Below are 13,041 nucleotides of genomic sequence, written 5' to 3'. Positions count from 1 at the left end.
TATCGACCAAAACAAATCAAAATCAAACAGAATATTCACATATTGTGAAGTAAGATGGAATGAATAAGAGGAAGGTAAGAAATAAATACTTTGTCTCTAGACTCTTCAGAAACACAAACCACAGAACAGGAAGAACACCACACATACAGGGTACATAACAAAATCAAACACAAGAAAAGCACAGAAACAGGAGACATATTTGTAAGTTTGAAACATTTCACTGAATATTGACAATATTATAAAATATTGATAATTTTTTTTCTAAACGTGTTCAATTTTTTTTTTTCCACTGAGTAAATATCATCACTCAGCTTGGCAAAGCCTTTAAGCATCCAGAGTGATCAGTGGTATTAAATAGCTAAAAAATGCAAGGAATGAAGGCGTATGACTATTCTCTGTCACAGTCTGCAGTATTTTGAAGGGGAGAAGACAAAGGTCCTTTTCACTTATAATCAAATCAGGAGAGACAGATTGGTTAACTAGGCTGACTGTGAGTATGATGCACATGGATGTCTGATATTTAAAAGCCATCTCTACTTTCAAAAGAACTTGTGTACCTTTAGCTGGTGGAACTGCCACTTTCTGTGGAATTGGAACAGGTACTTTGTCTTCTGGCACAGGCTTCTTGGGGACTGCTGGCATTTTTTAAAAAGAAGTTTATTGTAAAAGATGTTAAATTAATCACAGTATATAAACATAAGCAGATAACAAAACACAAATCAGAGACTTGACATTACTTCAAGTAAAAAAAAAAAAAAAGACAGCAAACACTGAACATTACAGTTTGTGTTAGATAACTAGACATAAATACAAACCACTATTCTGAAACAAGACTTCCCTTGTGTAACTCTGAAAAATTATGTACCTTTCTTTGGTGGAGCCACTTCTTTTTTAGCAACTGCAACTTTTTCTTCTGTGATAATTTTCCTGTGAACTTCAGTCACTTAAAAATAATGTGCAAGAATATTTAATTGCAATATTTGAAATGCAGATATGTGTGTCTTTTACTTATTCTGATTGTTTTAAAAGAAGTGCTAAGTGAACTTCAACAGCAACAAAAATAAGACACTGCTGAAGAGCGTATTTTACAGCCGTAGCACGAAAATGAGTAAAGAGTCAAAAGATAGAGGAGATCCCTACAAAGGTTACAGATACTAACAAACAAAACTGTATTTAAGTAAAATGCCTAAACACAAATACTGCAAGACCAAACTAAAAAATCTCCATGATAATAATCTGTTTACCTTTGGTTGTTGGAGGTTCTTCAAATTCTGCCTCAAAAGTGGGCACCAATGCTTCTGCAGGTTCTTAAAAAAGATTGTGTAACTTTAGAAAATTTGTTTGATTTATCAACAGGTATAAGATAGAAGATGAAATAACATATAAATAACATATAATAACATAAAATCTCATCAAGACAGCACAGGTCACAGGTGTCATTGTACACAGACATAAATACATGTTTAATGTTGAAGAAATTTGATAGGGAGATACATATTGTATCAACAATACAATCCCCAATGTAGGCATATATGTTAAAGATGGAAAGCAGCAAAACCGCATTTTTTTGCAACAGGAACACTGATATACCTTTTGCTGGTGGAGCCACCATTTTTTTAGACACAGGAACAGGTACTTTCTCTTTAGGAACTGTTTTCTTTTGAACTTCAGGAACTTTAGGAAAATGAGTAAGATGAGAAGGAAGATGAGAAAGAATATTAAAGTGTAATATTTGCAATTGCCTACTACACAATTTGTTTTACTGAGTTAAGACAAACAATAATTTTCAAAGTACAAGGTGGAATTTGATACAGCATTTATCATTGTCAAAAGACACCACCCATGTCAACATGTACAAGCAAGACAGCAAGACAAACATAATTCCTTTGAAGACACATCAACCAGTTGAGAAACTGATTTATACCTTTAGCTCCTGGAGCTTCCTTAAGAACAGCTGGGACTTTTGGCTCAGGGGCAATTCTCCTGTGCTTCTCAGGCACTTTAAAAGATTACAATACATAGTTTTACATAGAGGAGTAGTATCACTATAGCATGAACACATACAAAAAAGCCAAAAATGGACATAAACATATAGTGGCAACATAATGTCAAGAATGATGAAACAACTTGGATGGTGCAGTGAAATGAACGTATACCTTTTGTGGGTGGGGCTTCCTCTCTTTCTGGAACAGTTACTGTCTCCTCTATGTAGTAAGACTCTTCTTCAGTAACTTTTAAAAAGAGTAAAATATAAAAATACCGAAATTTAAGTATTTGACATATATTACTATCTTTATGGCCCTGGTAAGCAACATAATATTTATAAAACAAGAATAAACAGTGTGCTTTATTAATAAACACATCTGGGATGACAAAATACATATTCAAGCCATCCTGCTTCCTCTGAGGCCAATAGAAACACTCCAAGCAACTTAAATGGAACAAGAGACTGAGCTCTCATCTTGTATTTGTGTAGAATTTGAAAATGCTCAGTCCATTACTCTGTCCACTAATGTTGAAATTTGTCCATTTTGAAATACCTTCTTTCCCAAATACCAAGAAAATTCCTTGACTAAAGATGTCCATGGAAAAATCTTTCTGTGGTGTCACTTATCATAGAAACTGAATCAGTCAGTGTTACTGTCCTTCACCAGTATTATGTTACCACCAATAAACTTACAGGTGGAAACAATATAGTCACTTTACAATTAAATTATCTGAGGAATCTGAGTGCACCATGGTATTCTCAAGAACATTTACTTCATCCAAGCAACCTGGTGGAAGAGGAATTTCCTGCAGAGGATTTTTGTAAACAAAAAGAGGGCCTGATAGATCTCACTATCAAAGAAATAACCTATTATTTTCACTGTATTGAAACAGGATTAGCTACTGTACTTTTCAAAAGCAAGTAACAGAAGTTGTAGACATTAAAATTCAAAATTATAAGTTACAAAACATATTGATATAGTAGTAATTTTTTCCTTATGAATAATGGAGATATTAATCCAAACTGTCTATTTGGTATAGAGCAAAAATTACTTTTTTGCCTAGTATTTCTGAATTGTTGTCGTACCTTCAGAAATATCTTCTCTGTGAATGGAAATAGATACTTCCTCTGCTTCTTCTTCAGACCATTCTTCAACTGTTGGTTCTTTAAGGAAAATTATTTGTTTTAGTATTTTTGGTGGATGGATAGATGGAGAGAAGGAGGGATTGATGGATAAAGAAGATGAAGATCAATTCTTAGAAGTTCTATATGATAATATATGCAAAGATATGCATAAAATACAGAAAGTGCTGTGCACATACATATGTATTATTTGCTCTAAATTATGTCGTTTGTCCATGTCCCATGCACCCCATTGTGTGTTTTTGTATCTAATACCATTCACTGGTCAACTGTCAGTTCAATAGAATGCCTCAGCTCCCCAAATTTCCCCATCACGACAACTCAGGTGGAGAAAACAAGAGTGAAAGAATTAGAGGTTGCTCCTTGATCCAACTGTGTGAAAGTGAGGAGAGGAACAAATGAGATGGATAGGTCAAGAACTGAAAGGAAATCCTGGCATGTACTCATCTACAAAGGTGACTGTGTCAGGGAAAACATCAACTACTTCCAGAGAAAAGGTTAATTTGCAGGAGACAAACAGAAATGAGCACTGCATGTATCCATATGGATGTGTATGTGCAAGTTTGTGTTTTAGATAGACATTCCAAATTTGCTTCTAAAAATTCATTTATGGTTTTTTAAAGGAAAGTGCAAATTGTCTTTACTACTTTATTAATGGGTATTTATTAATGGGATATAAAAACAGACAAAATGCTGATTTCAGTTATCTTGAAGCAGACATTATGCAGAATTATACTAACTTAAAACAACTGATCTCAATCGTTCCTGAACATGAGAAGGTGAACTGAAAGCTGGTGAGAAGCTGACACTGCAGAGGGAAGCAGTATTTTATCTTCAGGGCTACAGAGAGCTTTGTAGAGAAAATGACAAATGGATGGTCACAGCTCTAATTTTTGGAGTCTAAATTAAACAATACATCCATATTTGCTACAGCAATTTTATGAGCCCCTGATCTGAAGACCATTTTATTCAGTAGTAGTTTCCATTCCTGTTGATGCGGGGGGATCCTGACATTCAAGACTGAAATTGTAAGTGGCACTTAGGAGGCTTTTAACCTGCCTGCAGTTCAACACAAAACTCATACAAGATAACTATGAAAAAATTTTTGGTGTATTTTGATCTTGATATTAGAGCAACAGACTTGTAGACATAGCACAAATTTCTCACTATTGTCTGTTTATAGTGTACCTTCAGGTAATGGGATTTCCTCTGGAATGGCAACAGATATTCTTTCTTCTGTAATAAGTACTCTTTCTTCAAAACTGGCTTTCTTCTGCACTTCAGGCACTTTGAAAGACAATGATATTAAATGTGTGCTTTTCCAATTCCATTGTGAAAGCATAGTTTCAAAATGCTAATTCTAGTTTTCCAAAGAGTTGCTTAAGGGTACTGAGCACATAACATATAATGGAGATTCAATATTTAGCAAGAATACTATATAAGTACTGCATAAGAGATACAACATACTTAATGATTCATTGTCTAAATCAGAACAGCAGAACTCACAGGGGAAGCACGAATCAATGACTAAGTACAGAACATATAAACAGAAGGTGAGAGATGGCATATTCTTGTATTCTACTGTAAAGCATACCTTTAGCTGGAGGAGCCTCAGGTTTTTTAGGAACAGCAGGAGATACTTTTTCTTTAGGGACAGGTTTCTTAGGAACTGCAGGCACTTAAAGACAGTATTTGTTTTAGAACCTCTGAAGTAAAAACTGGCAAATGCATCATGTAAGAGAAATGTGTTGTTTAAAAAGATTACACATGGTCATGTTTTGCTTACCAAACATGACAACTGATCAAGTTGAGATAAATGCAATGTTCTAAAGGCTACAATAAATGATATTAAAGTGAGCTATATTGTATCTTTTGCAGAGGGAATTTCTACTTTAGGAACATATGGCATTTTTTCTTCTGGAGCCAGTTTCTTAGGTACTTCTGGCACTTCAAAGATATTAATTATAATTATCGTTAGCTAAAATTAACAAGTGTTTTAAGAATAAATCTATAGCACACCTATACACAAAACTGACACAAAAGATACATATTTAACATGGCTGAAGTACAAGTAAAACCTGATTAACTTAGCAATCAAACCCAAAATTTGACATAAACAAGATGTTTAAGATAAAAGAAAAGAAAATTATTTTTTTAAGTGTACCTTTAGGTGTTGGAGCTTCCTCTCTTTTTGGAACAGCAACTTTTTTCTCTGGTGGAGCTTTCTTAGGAACCTCTGGCACTTAAAAAAACATAAAATATAAGACAACTGAATTCTAAATTTCAAAGATTTATTAAGTGTTATAGATTTCATTAATCCATTTATAAGAATATCTAGACATACCACATAACACATTCATACACTTAACATAGAAAGACATATGACAAGGGCAACACGTTTGATAAAAACCAAAATCAAACCAGTTGCTGGAAGACTATCAAACACTTTAAGACTGATTTCTTAACTGAAGAAAGAGCTGCTCGACTATATTACCAGGTCTTAAAAACTCTCAGGGATGCACAGAGAATTATACATAAAATATTAATTCTAACACAAACATGCTTACATACAGACTAATAGAAAAATAAAACTCAACAAGTAGTGTACACTCCATCAGTAAGTGTATCTTTGGCATGCAGATGTTCTCCTTTGGGAAAAGGAGCATGTACTTTTTCTTCAGGCAGTTTTTCTAGGCCCGTCAAAAACTCTAAAGGTATCAAAATTCATTTAAGTAATCTTTCTAAGGTGTTTGAATCTCTTAGATGAGAACAGACCTGTTCACGCATGGAACACAAAAAGATTACATTTATCACATGCTTATGTTGAGAACATAAGAGAAGTTAGGAAAAGAAGACAAAAGCCCACATTCAAAAGATGCTGTACCTTTTGCTGGGGGAGCCACCTCCTTTTTAACAACAGCAACTTTCTTTTCTGGAACAGTTTTCTTAGGGACTTCAGGCACTTTGGAAAACATTGTTAAAGTAAGACATCTTTAGTTTTTGGAACACTGACCCAGGTTTGAGTAATCCAAGGTTGTTTTATACAACAAACACAGGGCCTGGACAAGGAGCTGAGCACTGCAACCAACACAATACAACATACAGCCTTTTGGACAAATGTGGACTATACAGGAAAGACACTATGATACAGTATAAAACTCCTATGTTAAAATCACTGCACTAGCACCTATCATGGGACTCTCTTGAAGTAAAAACACCCTACACTTGCCAGCAAAAGCCACACAAATAGAAATAATAAGCAAAAGATTGTTAAGAAAGAGAAGAAGAAGCTGAGACAAATTGAAGCTGTAAGCTAAGTTACAGCGCAATTGAAAAACTGAAACTGTGCTATGGAGACAGTTCAAAATCAAATAATGCATACAGAGATAGCGCAAAAACAAAGGCACATAGAGAGTAAATTCTTAAATGTATTCACGAAAACATGAAAAATAATACAAAAAAAGAATATTTGTTTGGGTTTTGTTTCTTTCTTTTTTTTACTAGAGCAGTAGAAATACCTTTAGCTGATGGAGCTTCTGTTTTAGGGACGGGAACAGGCTTTCTTTCTTCTGGAACACGCTTCTTTGGTGTCTCAGGCACTTTAAAAGATAGGTGGTGATCATTTAGGACACAGCTATAATAATTGGTAAACCAGAGTAGGCTACTCTTAACATGGTGTATAAGCAAACACTATAAGCCAAAAACTATTCTGTTTTATCAAACAGATAAAACAAACCCATCTCATGAAAAGCTATTACAAGAATTATTTAAAGCAGTGATGAAGAAGAATAAGATAGAATTGCAGTAGGACTTGAAGCTTTGAGAGCAGAGCCATAGAGAAATTGAAATCTCAGTTCTGATATGCTATCCTTCGGTAAACAATGTTACAGACAGATAATGTGAAAGTTCAGAAAAACGGAGCAGATGTTGATGCAAAGTCTTTATTCACCTTCAACATGAGAGATCTCCAGTTCTGTAGAAATGACTTCTTCCTCTTCCTCAACTTCCTTATGTGCTACAATAGGAATTTTAAAGATATTAAATGTTGAGATAGGAAATATCAATGTCCATAGTAAATCCGAAAAAATTTAAGAAGATACTATGTGTGTGTCCAGTACACAATCATCCCTGAAACCCACATGTAAATATGTAAAAAAATTTAAACCAGGAAATGGACAGCATGTGCAAATCTCACAATGAATTTTGATTCAAATTAAAACAAACAAACAAATATTGATTAGACTTCTGTCCTTAATCAAACTACCTTCAACTGGGTAAACAGCTTCAAAGAATCTTTCTTCAACTGTTTTCTCATGTTCTGTTGGCTCTTCAAAGAGAAGTATTTAAACAATATTAAGATAAAATAGTTGAAAAAGTTTCCATTTATTAAACTAAATAAAAGTAAAGCTACATAACACAATGGACAAAAAAAAGCAAGGCATACTGAAAGACAAGTATATGATGTGTCTAAATATGTAATTTGCCATACATAAAAATAGATCAAAAGAAAGTCTAGTAGGACTGATTGTTTTGATTTGGGTGCACATACTTTTGGTTTTGTACATACCTGTAACATCATATGAATACTCTTCTTCTCTGTGGACAGAAACTGACATCTTTTCTTCTGAAACAGTCCATGTTTCTACTGTTGGTACTTTAAAGATAGGACTTTGTTTTAGTATTTAATATTCTAGATCCACATTACTGGTAGTCAGCATGTGAGTTTTTATCAAATCTTTATCTGTACTGAACATTAAAGTCTTAGACATATTTAGACAGTCAGTATTCACATTCTAAAATACTGAACACAGAACGAGCACGCAAGTAGAATATTCAGTATTTGTTAAAGACTATAGACACAGACACCTTTAACCCAAATATTTGAAACAAAATGCATGCATGGGCTTTTGGAAATAGTACATCAAAAGAATTCTAGAGGTGGTTCTTCAAAGATATTTTTGGGCATAGGGGCACAATTATGTTTATTACGTAAGGATAGGCCAGCAAGCAGAATTGATGAAGACAAAGCTAAGTCACGCTGCAGTGTGACCATAGGTTCTTTAAACAAGAAGCAAAAGGCTATCCACAACTACGTTAAAAACAGACTTTATAAACAACAAAAGCATGGTGGACATATTAATTAAACACTGAGTAGTCACAGCATGACTACTGCTATGGATCCAGATACATACACACAGGCCCACATATTCAAAAGAAGCACAGAAACACATAGGGTGCTGGAAAAAAAAGTAAACTGCAATTCAGAGATGCTGATTTGTACCTTCCTTTTTCATAACTTTTTCCTCAACGACCATTGGTGTAGGTTTTGGAGGCAGAACTTTCTTGGTAACTGTTGGCATTAGAATTTTGTTACTCAGTCAAATATTTAGCAAAGAGATCAAAATAAGTCTACAGCTATCTGTCAATGATGTTGAAAATACAACAAACGAGTCAATCTAACTCAGCAGGTAAGTCAGGCTTCTTGGAATCACACAGAGCAACATAAGGAATGTGTTTGTTTCTTTTTATTGCTACATTCTAAAGGTGCTGGGTAGCTCAGGGCGTTTAGCATACAGGTCATTTCTTGACACTTCCTGAATTGCAGCTGGCAGAATCCTGCTGCGGAATGGGGAATGCCATACAAAAGGACGTAGCTACTAAGAGAATAAGGGTGCATCTTTGTTTTATAACGAAAGAATTAACCAAGGCATCTTGGTAGATGGGACAAGATGGAAATCTAAGCAAGACAGACTAATCTACAGCTTAGAGTGAAGCACACTATTTCACCCAGTGCAATTTTATACACGCTTCCTTTCTTAAAGCATTGGTAGTTAATATTTGCATTTATTATTTTCCCCTGAAAAGATTTTAATCTTCTTTTTAAAGAATTCAGCAGAAGCTTTTATGAGATGTTTCAAAGACTGAAAAATTGATCAGACCATGTTAAATAAAGACAAAGCATATGCAGATCAGCTTAGTAACAAAATCCACAACTTTCATAGAAAGATGACATTAAGATAATAAACAGTAGTTACCCTCAGTCCTTTTGACTTTTTCTTCTGCAATTCTCTGAGTTGTTACCTCCACTTTTTCATCAACAGGTTTCTTGACAACTGCAAGTAATTCAGATAGGTTTATTGTTTAAGTAATTTTGCAAATTGTTTTCCGGACAGAAACCAGATAGAACTGGCCCTTTTTTTTGTTTAGAATGTTATAAACCTTGTGCATCCTGTGCACTGTTCAGCGCATTGTTTACTGTGGTGAACAGTAGTGGCAATGAGGCCCACCCTACCCTGAGAGATATGAAGTGATGTAAATGGAGAACACTTCCCAGAAGGGCAGCATTTAATGGCTTAAAAGTTACACCCGTGCTCAAGGCTAATATCCAGGGAGAAGAAAGTATAACTGAAGCTCAGTTTGATTTTACCATCAATTTGTGTTTTCATTCAACCAAAACTGAGCAGAGAGCTCAGAAGTATGAGGTGGGAGGAGAGAAAGGGTTGCCATGAGCCTTGCTCATCTTGCTGTCTAACATAAAGAGAATTTTCTTCTTTCCAATGAAATGTGAATAATCAGCATCATTCAGCTTGAAGAAGATGCATAAGAGATCTTAATCTGCATGTTCCTGTTAGTTTTGTGGGAAAGTCATACCTTTTTGAACAGTTACTTCCTTCTTTTCCTTCTTTTCAGCTGTAATTGCTGGTGGTTTTCGCTCAGGCACAGGTTTCTTAGGAACTTCAGTCACTTAAAAAACAATAACATTACTTAGTGATAAAAATATGTCATCTAAAGGCTCTGAAGACAGAAAGGAGTTTGTTATGCCATTATAATTTTATGAATTTTAAAAACACACAGAGAGTTTTGGAGATCCAATTGTTGAAGTAAAATGTTTTGTTTATTTTCAAGTTTTATATTTTCTCATCAAAGCCAAATTCTGTTCCTAGAGGCACACATGTTACTAATCCCCAAGACAGTTATAGCATGCAAGAAATTGCAAAATACAGCCATTAACATCAATCAAGAAATGTGTGAAACATTTAAGTAAATCAAGTTTATCTAGAACATATGAAAATGACAGAAGAAATATGCAAAAAACTAAAAATGACACATACCCTACTACTACTAACGCATATTAAGTTTTAAAGATCTGCAAAGTTCATTGGCAATGAATTTCTAATGTATCCATTACTATCTGCATCCATACCTTGTGATATCTTGTGTTATCATCAAGTGTCACTTAAAATTTGTCAGCATATTATGGTTCCAGATATTTTAACAAAAACAAAAATAATGCTGCCTAGTTCAAAATGTTGGGGGCTTAATAATAAATATGAGAAATGAGAGGAAATAAAATGACATAATTCAAATACCTTCTTCATGAATTATTCTTTTTTCTTCATAAGTCACTTCTCTTTTCTCATAAGCTTCTTCCCATTCCTCCTCCCCTTCATCATAGCCTTCTTCCTTGACATAATAGTCATGGTCTTCGCCATAATCTTCTTCCCATTCTTCATAAATTTCTTTGGGTATTTCATGTATTTTCTTTTCTTCATGTATCTCTTCTCTCCTTGCCATGGATGTTATTTTGATCTCTTTGGGCTTCTCTGGTAGTACCTCAGGAACTTAAAATAAATATATTGATTATTCATGTTATATTCTGGAATTTGCAATGCATATTGGATGCTCCCATTTAATGAAATTATTTCACCCTCACTGATGGTTTAAAGAAGGGACTATTTTTTAAGCAGTCACAATCAGCTTGGATTTTAAATGTATGTTTTTAACATACAGACAGAAATCAAACAATTGTGGTAAATTCAAGTTATTTCAAAACAAAAAACAAGGTGATTTTACTCTTTTAGAAAAAGTTTTCAAAAAAAGGAAAAAGTTACCTTTAGGTGGTGGGACTTCTTCAGGACCTTTTTTAACCACCTTTTGGGGGACTTTCTTTAATGGAACCTTTCTCTCTGCTTAAAAGTAATAGATTTAAAAATTTAAATTAAAACCCATTAAGAACCCCTAAAAAGCCAAACAAACAAAAATTCAAAACCCAACTGTCATAATGAAACATGAACACACTATTCAAATACTGTAAGGACATTTACCTGGCTTTTTCTCCTCTGGAGGTGGAACAAGAGGCAGAAGAATAGGAATAGGGGCAGCTTGTAGGAAAAATGAAATATTTAAAACAAAATTTAAGTTTGATATTTCCTTGTAAATGAAGAAAAGCCTTGGTTTGGAAAAATACATGTTAAGATTTTATTGCAGCTGCAGAATAAAAGCAAACATGGTGCTTATTCTGACAGTTTACAGCAGCTGAATAAATATATTTTGAGTGGGAACCCCCTGTCTACCTTTATTTGAACCCTGAATGTCCTCAGCTTTATTTTCATTGCTGCCATCACTCTCCTATCTTTGCTGATGGCAATTCATCTAAATATCAAATCTTTCCCCTCCTGCTGCCACTGCAAGCATTTACCAAATTATCCTGGAAATAAACCCAAGAAGTTTAAACTGCTGAGGTTTATAGTAAGCTACTGGGTTTAACAGAAGTATAAATACTGTTTGTAGTCCAAAAACAGAGCCTGGGGAGAGACCATTTGCCATAAACATGAAATCCAACGTATGGCTTTAAAAGAATGTATTTTTAAAAGCAGTAATTCAGACAGCTTGTTTAAAAGATATTTTTGTGACTAAAAGAAGAGGTGAAAATTAAAAAAAAAACCAAAATCACCGAGGAAGATGGAAATCAAAGGAAGATCAAATGAACAATAGACTGATAGGGAAGCATGATGGAAAGGACTCTTTCTAAGAGAATTAAATTAATTCCTACCACTACCTGTATAGAGTTTTCACCTTCCACACAGCAAAGAAGCCTATCCAAGTCAAGTGTTGCTCACAGGGACAATTAACTAGATCTTATAACTGAGCTATGATTTTTCTCTGAGGTTCCCACTGGCCTTCTGCTTCAGTGCAGATTTGGAACAAGTATGATTTGTTACCCTACCTTCAGCTGGTTTTTGAGGTGGAACTGCAACCTTGGCATCAGGAACATCTAGAAAATCAAAATGTTTAATTGACTTAATAAATCCTTCTAATAAAAATTTCAATATGCTCTCCTCAAGAATAGTAGTTGATGGTGCTATAATCTTTCTTTTTGTAACATTTGGAGTAGGCTCTTAAGAACTTTCATAAAAGAGGACCACTACTTATCATAAGGAGATAATTGTTACTTATTTTGCCTCCTTGGTTATTTTTTTTCAGTTGCACAGAGAGGATCCTATCTATTAGTTGGTACATCTTCATTGTTCTGTTCCTTAGTAATTCAAACAAAAATAAACTTGCGTGTTTTAGAGAATGTGGCATTCCATTTGTACAGTATAGTGTCCTTATTAATGTCACTGAGTATGGATTTATCTCAGTATTCATTGCCACTATTTATGAGAATGATAGTTCCACATGTCTGTAGATGAGGAATATTTTTTCAGGATGTAGGTTATACTTACTCTAACTCTAGGAAAAAAAGATTTGAAAATAATAAAAAAGCAGAGCGATTCTTTAATTCTATGACAGAGTATAGACATGATCTTGTGCCAGTCTTGCTTGAGAACTTTACCTGGTGGCTTCAACTCCAATTTGATTTCTGCAAAGGAATATTAGATTTCTTTTAGGACTATTGATTTTTCCAGAATCATGTTTCAAACAAATTTACACATAGTTGTGATCACAAATGTATTTAGAAAATTTGCTAACCTTTGGTTACCAGATAGAGCTCTGCAGTGCTTCTTGCTTCTCCTCTTGGTTCAAGACGAGCAATTACAGAATACACGCCTGCAGCAACCAAGAATGTTGATATTTATATTCTTTCATCATTTAAAACCAGACAAAAAAAATCAGATAAAAAATGACAC

At 34.3% G+C, this 13,041-nt stretch overlaps 1 protein-coding gene across 34 annotated transcripts in view; it reads right to left on the bottom strand.

Moving 5' to 3' along the window:
• The window catches only part of TTN (titin), a 245,121-nt gene that overhangs the window by 143,512 nt on the left and 88,568 nt on the right, over window positions 1-13,041 (bottom strand). For 21 of the 34 annotated variants that reach the window (XM_082285106.1, XM_082285116.1, XM_082285134.1 and 18 more), the window contains 24 exons: window positions 12,884-12,961; window positions 12,747-12,773; window positions 12,138-12,185; window positions 11,236-11,292; window positions 11,023-11,100; window positions 10,501-10,752; window positions 9,782-9,874; window positions 9,166-9,243; window positions 8,412-8,480; window positions 7,698-7,784; window positions 7,395-7,457; window positions 7,080-7,145; window positions 6,649-6,729; window positions 6,015-6,092; window positions 5,295-5,372; window positions 4,725-4,808; window positions 4,319-4,417; window positions 3,074-3,151; window positions 2,157-2,231; window positions 1,925-1,999; window positions 1,591-1,674; window positions 1,245-1,307; window positions 866-943; window positions 558-635 (listed from right to left, as the gene is read on the bottom strand). In XM_082285106.1, coding sequence (XP_082141232.1) covers window positions 558-635; window positions 866-943; window positions 1,245-1,307; window positions 1,591-1,674; window positions 1,925-1,999; window positions 2,157-2,231; window positions 3,074-3,151; window positions 4,319-4,417; window positions 4,725-4,808; window positions 5,295-5,372; window positions 6,015-6,092; window positions 6,649-6,729; window positions 7,080-7,145; window positions 7,395-7,457; window positions 7,698-7,784; window positions 8,412-8,480; window positions 9,166-9,243; window positions 9,782-9,874; window positions 10,501-10,752; window positions 11,023-11,100; window positions 11,236-11,292; window positions 12,138-12,185; window positions 12,747-12,773; window positions 12,884-12,961 — 1,947 coding nt within the window. The remainder of the gene's footprint in view (window positions 1-557; window positions 636-865; window positions 944-1,244; window positions 1,308-1,590; window positions 1,675-1,924; window positions 2,000-2,156; window positions 2,232-3,073; window positions 3,152-4,318; window positions 4,418-4,724; window positions 4,809-5,294; window positions 5,373-6,014; window positions 6,093-6,648; window positions 6,730-7,079; window positions 7,146-7,394; window positions 7,458-7,697; window positions 7,785-8,411; window positions 8,481-9,165; window positions 9,244-9,781; window positions 9,875-10,500; window positions 10,753-11,022; window positions 11,101-11,235; window positions 11,293-12,137; window positions 12,186-12,746; window positions 12,774-12,883; window positions 12,962-13,041) is intronic. The other 13 variants (XM_082285118.1, XM_082285120.1, XM_082285122.1 and 10 more) reach the window with 8 other exon arrangements.

The sequence above is a fragment of the Coloeus monedula genome (genome assembly GCF_965178545.1).
Source record: "Coloeus monedula genome assembly, chromosome: 7".
In the NCBI taxonomy this organism is placed as follows: Eukaryota; Metazoa; Chordata; class Aves; order Passeriformes; family Corvidae; genus Coloeus; species Coloeus monedula.
This window is presented reverse-complemented; position numbering and strand designations above follow the sequence as displayed.